The sequence below is a fragment of the Propithecus coquereli genome, unplaced genomic scaffold (assembly GCF_000956105.1).
Source record: "Propithecus coquereli isolate 6110/MARCELLA unplaced genomic scaffold, Pcoq_1.0 Scaffold81, whole genome shotgun sequence".
NCBI classification, from domain to species: domain Eukaryota; kingdom Metazoa; phylum Chordata; class Mammalia; order Primates; family Indriidae; genus Propithecus; species Propithecus coquereli.
The window spans coordinates 3,762,667-3,773,017 of record NW_012154285.1 but is presented as its reverse complement, the minus strand read 5'-3'; the positions used below and the strand labels follow the sequence as shown (position 1 = coordinate 3,773,017).

At 54.2% G+C, this 10,351-nt stretch overlaps 1 protein-coding gene across 1 annotated transcript in view; it reads right to left on the bottom strand.

The window, feature by feature from the left end:
• PITPNM2 (phosphatidylinositol transfer protein, membrane-associated 2) overlaps positions 1-10,351 on the bottom strand; it is a 102,537-nt gene that overhangs the window by 33,344 nt on the left and 58,842 nt on the right. The window contains exon 2 of the mRNA XM_012663495.1: positions 7,211-7,383. Within this exon, the coding sequence (XP_012518949.1) occupies positions 7,211-7,288 (78 nt within the window). The 5' untranslated portion in view covers positions 7,289-7,383. The remainder of the gene's footprint in view (positions 1-7,210; positions 7,384-10,351) is intronic.

Sequence of the window (10,351 nt, the reverse complement as noted above, 5' to 3'; positions counted from 1 at the left end):
ACTTGAGGTCAGGAGTTCGAGACCAATCTGAGCAAGAGTGAGACTTGGACTCTACAAAAAATAAAAAAATTAGCCAGATGTGGTGGTGCACACCTGTTGTCCCAGCTACCCAGGAGGCTGAGGCAGGAAGATCCCTTGAGCCCAACAGTCCGAGGTTGCAGTGAGCTATGATGACGCCACTGCACTCTAGCCCGGGCAATATAGCAAGACCTTGTCTCAAAAAACAAAAAAACAAAACAAACAAAAACTCGTACAACTCAACAATAAAACAAACAACCCAATTGAAAAATGAGCATGGGAGGCTGAGGCAGGAGGCTGCTTGAGCCCAGGAGTCTGAGGCTGCAGTGAGCCTGGGCGACATAGCAAGACCCTGTTTCTGAAAAAAAAAAAAAAGAAAGAAAGAAAGAAAAAAAGAAAAATAAGCAAAGGATTTGAACAGCCATTTCTTCAAAGGAGATATACACATGGCAATAAGCACCTGAAAAGATGTTCCACACCACTAGTCACAAGGAAGATGCCTCACACCCATTAAGATGGCTATTATTAAAAAAAAAAAAAAAAAGGAAAATCATCAGTGTTGGTGAGGAAGTGGAGGAACTGCAACCCTTGCGCACTGCTGGTGGGAATATAAAATGGTGGGAACGTAAAACTGTGGGAAAAGCTTGGCAGCTTCTCAAAAAGTTTAACGTAGAATTACCATATGACCAACAATTCCACTTGTGGGTACGTACCCAGAAGAACTGAAAGCAGGGACTCGAACAGATCCGTGGACACCAAGCCTTCGGATGACTTCAGCACCACCAGCGGATACCAGGTGTCCACACAAAGATGCGTCCACCGACGTTCACTGCGGCATCACCCACAGTAGCCAACAGGTGCAAATGACTCAAACAGCCATCAACAGGCAAAGGGATAAATGTGGTCCACCCACACCACGGAATGTTACCCCGCCGCAGAAAAGAATAAGCACTGATACATTTACAACATGGGCGAACTTTGAAAACACAGTAATCGAAGAAGCCAGACACAAAAACCCACATATTGTTTGACTCCATTTATACGAAAAGTCCAGAATAGGCAAATCCACAGAGACCGAAAGTGGATTAAGTGGTGTCCTGGGGTGCGCTGGGGGGCAGAAGGAGTGACTGCTAAGGGGCACAGGTCTCTTCTGAGGTGATGGAAACACTCCGGAATTAAGACTGTGGGGATAGTTGCACAGCTCATGACTACGCTAAAAACCACCGGGCTGTACGCTCTAAGTGGGTGAGCCATGGGGTTTGTGACTTTTTATCTCAATAAAGCTGTTATAAAACAAAACAAACACACAGAAACCAATCCTGCCTCTTGCACTCACTAAGATTTAAGAGAGATCACATGTGGCAAGCAGGAAGGGGCCTCAGTGGCACTGTGTGACAGAGATGACACCGGGGTCACCTCTAAGTGTCTTTCTGCCACAAATGCCCTTCCTAGTGTCCAAAAGCTCAGTTTTCTGCTTATGCAGAAAACCTCATGTTTGAGGTGCTGGTGACTTTAAGGCCAGCATCTGTTTCCATGGTGACATGATGGCATGGCCAAGGCCATCCTCAGTCAGCTTCCTGAACGGCAGTGCGTGCACACACCTGTGCACACGGACGCACGTGCGTACACAGCCCTGCGTCACCCTGGGGCACGGCCCTCTCCAGGGCACAAAGATGTGCTGTATCTCCATGGCCCAGGGCCACTGAGTCTCCTTCAGGAAAAAACCAAACACGAGACCCCGAGTGAGGCCACCATGAGGCTGGAGCGGGCACGTGCCCTCCGTCCTCTTTCAGGGAGCTCCTGGAATGTGGGCCACATTTGTGGTGGAAACAGCTGCTACTTCCTGGACACTGTCTAAGCTCCTGCCTCTTCCAGCAGCTTCGTTTACTCACGGTCGTGCTAAGTGCTTTGCAGGTGTGTTCTCCTGCAGCGACTGCAGCACCCCCGTGGGAGAGGTGCAATACTACCGTCACCCCCAATTCGTAGGCGAGATCGGGGCTTAGAGAGGTTGTGACTTGTCCAAGGTTGCAGTTACTAAACTTGAACTCTGACCTGTTTGATTCCAGGGTCTCAGCCCACAGCACCGAGCTGCTCCAGGGATGACACCTCAGCACAAGGTCAGTGCTCGGTAAATATTTACTGAACAAATAAATGGATTCCAGTCCCAACTCTGTGACCAACGACTCCCTCTCACTCTGGGCAAGTCACTTCTCTGTGGTCTGTTTCCAAACTCTAAGTGGAGATGGGGCCACTTATCTGCCCCAGGCCTGGTGTAAGGGGGTGAAATGTCCCCCCGAGAATCTCGGGATGTGAGACCTTATTTGTAAACAGGGTCTCTGCAGACATAACGCGGCCACGAGCCAAGGAGGGCCTGGAGCCAGCTGAAGTGGGAAGAGACAAGGAGGATCCTTCCCTGAGAGACTCCGCAGGGAGTGCTGCCCTGTGGACACTGGATTTCCAGCGCTGGCCTCCAGAGCCCTGAGAGCATTGTTAAATAATTGTTGTTTCAAGCTACCCTGTGGTTCTTTCTCATGCGGCATCAAGAAGTAACGCACTTGGCTACTGGGAGGGTGGTGAGAAGGTGAGCAGGGCAGAGGGGCCAGGAGGGCCCAGCCACGTGGCCTTCCTGGGGTGCTGGGGGCGGGGCCTTGAGAAGCCCCACCCACTCCAGCTGACCAGCCGGACCACTCAGCAACTCCCCAGTCCCTGACAGGATCTAGGAGGATCCTTCCTGCCCCTTCCAGCTTCTGGTGGCTCCTGGTGTTCCTTGGTGTGTGGCAGCATCACTCTAACCTCTGCCTCATCTGCCCTGTGTCTCTGACGTCCTCTCTTCTTATAGGGACAACAGCCATTCAGTTCAGGGCCCACCCTAGAGCCAGGATGATTCTATCTAAAGATCCTTAACAATTACATCGTCAAAGACCCTATTTCCAAGTAAGGTCACATTCAGAGGCTGCAGGTGGGTGTGGATTTTGGGGGGATGCTAGTCACCAGCTGGGTGAGTACCCATGATGGCCCCCCGTGAGTAGCTTCAGCCTGCCAGAAAGACAGGGGCAGCACCCTGACGACCCCCCACCTGCACGACAGATGGGCCCCTCACTGCCTGCCACCCAGCCTTTGGCCACGTGTGCCCTCAGTCATCAGCACTTTCTCCGAGGGGACGCCTGAGGCTGACCCTGGCCTTGCTGCCCACAAGGTGACCTCGTGCTACATGTGTACATGTGAGCATCTGAGTGGGGGGCAGGCAGGGGTGTGTAGGGACAGCACAGGCTTTAGAGCCAGACTGGGTGGAAAGCATCTCTTCCCCAATCCTCATAGCTGGGACTTCAGAGAAGGTGACAGGTAGGCTGGACTAGGAGAGCTCAAAGTGCTCCACTCCAAGCAATGTGGAAGAGGCAGCCCATCACATCTCTGGACAGACTGGCTTCATTGAGCAGCTGTGCACCCTTGGGCAAGTTCCTTGACATCTCTGAGCCCCAAACTTTCCTCTGTAAATGGGGATAAACACCACCAATTTTGCAGGTATCATGAGCATGAGGCTTGAGGATTGAGGCAGGGATGTATTTCAGGCTCTGGACACCCAGGCTGCCACTGTCACCTGGTGATGGTGACAGATATAATCACTCACTGGAGATGGGTATGGTAGGCTGCGTAGGGGCGCGAGGGCTGCAGCGGGGACAGAGCCCCTGGGACCCAGCCTGGCCCTGAGCCTGTGCTCCCTGCACCGCACTTGGGTGCCTGTGCACAGCAGATGCTCTGTCGAGACTGGCCGAATGAATAAATGGATTCTTGTCCCAACTGTCGCCAGGAATTTTGGAGCCGGCATCCCAAGGGCAGCCAGCCCTCCCCAAGCTGGCCCCTGGCTGCCCCCCAAGTGATGACATCCAAGGGGGCGGGGCTTCCCTGGGCACAGCTGCAGCTCAGGCATGCTACACAGGAGCAAGCTCTGCTCAAAGGCTCAGACAGTGCCCACGCAGGACGCCGTCCCCGAGCCCCTGCCCACCACTCCTGTAAGAGCCTCCACGGTGCCTCCCGCAGACCGTGGGTCCTCAGAGACAGGCCTGGCTCCCCAGGGGCTGGGGAACAGGGAGGACACAAGGACCAGGAAACCCCTCAAAGCAGCGGCTCCCAGAGCTGTCCAGGGTCCTGGCCGGGCCGCGTCTGTTCACTCCCTTGGTGGCAAATGTTTGTCGAGCACCTCCTGGAATGGATGGGTCTCCCCCAGCCAGGCCAGCGATTTTGGTTTTTAACCTTTAACACCACATATGAATATACTGAGTGCGGCTCAGGCACGGCGCCAGGCACTTTCTCTTTGGGGTGATAGAAATGTTCTGGAATTGGACAGAGGTGGTGGTTGCACAACACTGTGAATGTACTAAATGCCACTGAGTTGTACACTTAAAAATGGTTAAGTGTATGTTATGTGAATTTCACCTCAATAAAAGCAAAACAGAACACCTGATCAAGGACGCCTGAAGCCCCTAGTCCCAATAGAATTTCTTCCGAAGTCTATAGAGAGCCAACAACCCAAGCCCTGGCCCATGCAGACATCCTCAGAGCCTTGCCCCTCTGAGGACATGAGACTGATGGGCCCAGGAACGTCCCGGAGCTTGTTGTTGGAGCTGGGACTGGGTGCTGTGGTGGCCAGAACGAGCCACGTGTCTGCCTTCCGAGGCCGAGCTGGGGCAGGGCTGGCTCGCAGGGGTCTTAGGACGCAGGAAACTTCCCAGTCAGTGGCTCCAGCAGGAACTGGGGGGCTCCCTGGTAAGGAGCCAAGGGCAGCAGCGACCTGGACACAGCCATTAGTCCTCAGACCAGTGACAGCACACACCAAGGACACAGGTGCAGGGCACCTGCACGTGGGATGTGCAGCAGACCAAGCCTGTCACCACGCCAGCCACCCCTCAGCCTTGAGGCCTGGCCAGGGGGAAGCTGACACCCAGCCCAGCCTGAGCAGGGAGCCCTAATGACCAGGCTCCTCAGCCTCCTCTCCAAGCATGCTAGTCCTTGTCACAGAAACACCTCTCCTGGTGACAGGTGGCTGGTTTCATCTTTCTATTTTAGCAGGAAAGCAGACGTGTGCACACACACTTGCTCACCTGGAAGGAGCACAGGGAAGACCCTGGAAGCTCAGAGCAGCAGAAAGGACTCCAGCTAGGCTCAGTCCAGCTGGGGGGACACTTGTCTGGCGGGCATCTCACGAAGGGCCGCGAGTGCTGACGCTTGTGCTCTGCAAGGCGGGAGATGTTTCCATCCCACCGCAATGCCAGCTAACAGGGCTCATCAAAAGACACTGCATGTGAAGGCCCCACGGACGGGGCCAGGGCTGCGCAGAGCAGCGGAAGGTCTGAGCATCACACAGGGTGACGCTTAACAGTTTACCAGCTACACTCATCGGAGGCATAAGGATAGACATTCAAAAGAAACCCCGGAACAGGGGTGGGATGGCAGGTGTTTTGAGGAGCCCAGAGTCAGAGGTGATTCTATGCTCCAGAAAAGCTTTGGGATCTCCTAGGGGCTGGAGGTCAGTCCTCCCAGACTCCGACCGTCCACCCCGGGAGCCCAGGTGGAGCTGACGGGCTGCCTGCCGCGGTCTGGGCTCACCCCAGCCTGGGCGGGGTAGAGGAGCCCTAGGACAAGCGGCAGCTTTGGCAGATCAGCCTGGTCCTTGAATGGGCTGAGCTATTTCCGGAGTGCTCCGAGATGGGGGGCTGATTTAAGCCTTTCTCTCTGCTCTCTAGAAATAATTAAGGGGTAAGTGGTTCAAGAGGGAACTGAATGGCCCTTCTGAAGCAGCTCACAGCAAACAGCCCCCCAGAGAGGCTGGGTTCACCTCCTATTCTCTTCTGAGCCAAGCCTCCCATGCAGGAGAGCCTGGCTGAGCCCTAGCAGCTTCCTCCAGCTCCCGCAGAAGGAAGCCATGGCTCCAGGCTGTGCTGGGAGCTCACAACTACCTCCCTTGACTTGGGTCGAAGGAAGGAGCCTGCCAGGCAATCGCAGCAAGGGGCTGCAGGGGAGGCAGGCCCCACTGGCTGGCAGGGACCGGAGGCACCGATACGCCCAGGGGAGCCAGCGCCAGGCCAGCAGCAGGCTCGTAATCAGTGTGGGAGGCCCCGAGACCCTCCACTTAGAAGAAGGCTGAGGGCTGGGCAAAGGGCCAGGCACTGAGGTTGGGTGGGAAGCTGGTGAGAGAGCAGGGACGGGGACCTCCGTAGAGCCAGGACCTCAGCGGGGACCCCGGCAAGTGGGAGCAGTGGTCGTGCCTGGCACCTGGGCCAGAAGCAACTGGATCCTGGGGCTCCTCCTTCTGTGTTCCAGGTTTGTCATACACTGAGTAGTGAGCCTGCCCATGTCCCCTGGGAGTGGGGAACAGTCTCTGGCAGGTTGCAGGAACCTGTCACCCTCAAACTCTGCTGTAACTCTGTCAATCACCTGCATGTCCCACACTGTGTGTACAGGCAGCCAGGGGAGTAAGGACAGGGTGGGCCTGGGAGTCGGGAGACAGGCTGTGTGTTCCCAAGCAAGTGACTTAACTTCTCTGGGCCTCCGGCTTTCCTCTCTGTCAAACGTTTTTTGTGTCCCTCTGCATTCCTATGCTGAAGCCCAATCCCTGAACTCGACGGTATTTTGAGACAGGGCCTTTGGGCGGTGAAAAGGGTTAGATGAGGTCACACAGGTGTGGCCCTCACAACCGGACTGGTGTCCTCCTAAGAAGAGGGAGATGCCAGAGCTCTCGCTCTGTCTGCCACGTGAGGACATAGGGACAAGGTGGCCACATGCGACCCATGAAGCAAGCCCTCACCAGGAGATCGCATCTGCCAGACCCCGGTCTGGGACTTTTGGCCCCGAGAACTGTGAGGAAACGAGCTCTTGTGGTATTTGTTGATGGCAGCCCCGAGCCGACGGGATGTGGGGACAGCATCTGCACCAGGGAGATGATGGGTGCTGAACACAAGTGTTAGCATTGTAGGCGCTGGGGACACAGTGCTGGTGAAGCAGTCTCCTGCCACAATCACCCACGGTGTGTCCCCATGTGCCTGGCATTGAGACTGGGTGCCAGGAGGCCAGCGCGGCTCAGACGTTTATCAGGAGACGCCGGGGCAGGCACTGGGCTGTGAAGGCCACAACTCCACCCCGACCCACACATGGACACCTGTGTGGCCGGCGTGGCCTGCCCTGGCCCAAGACCCACCTGTATCATGTACAGCTGAGCGATGCGGTACTCCTCCAAGGTCATCGGCAGAGGAATCCGATATTCCTTTATAATCATCTTGGAGTCCAGGCCTTCCCGTCGATGGGGAATCGTGAGTTGGGACTTCTAGGCGAGGTTCCTTAAATAACCATGACAAAGTTCACCAAGGACCCCTGAGAGAGAGAGAGGGGACAGGACGGTCACTCCCTGCAAAGGCTGGTGGGTCCGATAGCACAGAGGAAAGGCCCGGTCCAGACCCAAGGCTGGAATTCACTCCCTCGACTCTCCGGCCTCCACTTTCCTCGTGGGCTAAGAGCTGCCAGAAGGACAAGTGAGGGGCTGTGTGTAAACTCTCTAATCAACCAACAGCCATAGGGAAGCAAGAATTGTCCCCCTATTAGCAAGGGCCAGGGAAAGAGCACCAGGCTCTTGTTCTATTCACAGTCCTAACAAGCTCTGGCACCCGCTCCCAGCACACCTGTGACACAGCACCTAACGGTGGCTGGTCATGGGAGAGAGGGCAGATCAAATGAAACCAAGAAGAACGGATGCGAGACATTTACGAATCAACAGTCCGAGTCTGTCGGGGTCGGGGCCATCGCTCGTGTCACTGGGTGCAGACGGCGTCGCTGCATCCTGGCACAGGACTCTGAGTGATCTAAAGCTCGGTCTCAGTGCCACCCAACAATGCACAGGTACTGGCACCTATTGTATTCCTTACACTGGGCGAGGTCTGGCAGGTAAATGAACAAGAGAAGCAAACAGTGCACTCATGGGAACTTCTATTTAAGCTGACGACATATGGGATAAAGATTTGCACCTAAAGCAATCAAATTTAAAAAAACAAAAACCATAGTGCTTGAAGGAGGCATATTCTCAGTTATCTGGAAAACGAAATCACCCATTACAACCCAAGCCCCAGAAGGCTGAGGCTTTGCCATAAATATTATCTGGTCATCCCCAGAGGTCACATGCTGTTAACACGAAGCCGAGTGCAGGCTTCCAGGATGGGCAGCGGCAGAATCAGAATAGTATTTTAGAAAGACCACTCCAAGGACGGCAGGCAGGTGGCTTCCCTGGGGCGTGGATCTATATGAAGCGTTCGAGCATCCCCCAGCACTAAAGCATTATAGGGTATCTAACAAGATGGAGAAAAGCATATTTACCAGAAATCTCAGGAAGACAAGCATATAGGGTAGAAAAAATTCTTAAATGAGCCACTTAGGGAGAGCGACGGGGAGAGAGGTCATATAAAGGGGTCGGTGATGGCCCCTGTGTTGGCCTAAAACAGCCCCCTGCGGTTTCACTCCATGGCGTGTAGGAACCTTGGCCCAGACGGCGTCCAACTCAAATTCTCACATCCAACTGCTTTACATATGGTCCAAATGAACATCTTTTTAGCCAGTTAGAGCCTGTCTGCTTTATATGCTCCATGAAACTGCACCCAACATCTGCCAGCCACAGGTAAGACAAACCCTGGAGCCGTGAAAGACCCCAGACCACTGCTGCCCCCTGGAGCTCTCTGACCAGACACTCCTGGTCATGCTGCTGAGTGACGTCACCTGGACATACAAACCTCACCCTGGCTCCCCCTGCCACCAGGCAGCTCCCTCCCCCTCCTCCCCTCCTGGGGGTGGCCCCAGGCACCTCTGTATCTGGAAGGAACGGGCCTTCCTTCTCATGCCAACCAACGAAGCTCAGTGTTACTGTACTGCCTGTTCCCTGATCGACCCTGAAACTCCCCAATAGGTACATGATGATGCTCCACAAAGACAAGCCACTGGGTGAGCTGCAATCACACAAGTGGTGTCCATAGGCTCGACATGCAGGCAGAAGAGCAAGACAGAGAGGGGACACAGACCCAGAGGGCCCAGAGGCCCTTCAGCAGCTCCCACAACCCAAGTGGAGCTGGGCTAGCCAGGCTGACCAGGGGCGGCAGCCACATAACCGTTCTGAGGACCATCGGACAACACAAATGCTTAGGATGCTATTCCATCTAAGGCTGGGTTACAGAAAAACCACCACGTTTCTGCCCACGAGGAACTAAAGAGCTACGGGGATAAGCAGGTAGGCAGATGCACAGATAGGTAGAAGGAAGGAACAAACAAATAGAGATAAGTGCACAAGTGACTAATAGCAGGAGCGAGGATTCGGAGCTCTAGAGTGACACAGCATGTGACGGACAGGAGGTCACTCTGGGATGCGCTGCAGACCTGGCAATGCCTTTACCGGCCGTGAGTTCTCCCAGAAAAGTACCTGCTGATCCTCGGTCTGTCCCTATGGAAAGTGGGGATAAGCCCACCTGACTTCAGAGTCACGAGTGTCACTGAAACCAGTTCAGCCCCTCAATCTAGAGGGCCCTGGGGAAAGGCTTTGTGGAAGGTGAAGCTGGGGAGGTGAGAGGAGGATGCGCCCCAGCAGAAGGAAGCGGAAAAAGGACCCCAGGTAGGGACGTGCTCTCCTGCCGTGCCTGCCAGCACGGCCGCGACATCCTGGGGAGATGGGGCACAGTGTCCTGAGACAAGAATTTAGGGGCTTGGACGCCATGAAGTCTTCTTAAAAAAAAAAAAAAGAATTGCTTGATGTTGAAATCCAACTGATCAAAAGATAAATCAAACAAGGGCATTGCTGGAGAAATGCTGGTGGGTACTGAATTCATATTTTTGAGATATTTTGAAATCATGGCAATTACAGCTAGTGAAGAGAATATAAAAACCTCAACAACGTACACAAATAATAACATAACGAACAAAAACTTGGAGTGGAAGACCAGAGATGGAAACAGAATTTCCTCAACTTCCATGGGATAGAAGTTGGTTCATTAAATAGGTTAAAAAAAAAATTAATGAGGGACGAACAGGAGGAGCACGGAGGATTTTCAGGGCAATGAAACGGTTCTGTGCGATATCGCGATGCCGGGAACACGTCGTTACACGTCTGTCCAAACCCACAGGACGGACAACACCAAGAGTGAGCCCTAATACAACCTGTGGGCTCTGGGTGACAATGGGTGTCAATGGCAGTTCAGCAACGGTCACAGACGTCCCACTCTGGTGCGGGATTTTGCTCTGAGGGAGGCGGCACATGGGAACACTGTACCTTCCCTTCAAGTTTGCCGTGAACCTAAAACTGCTCTAAAAA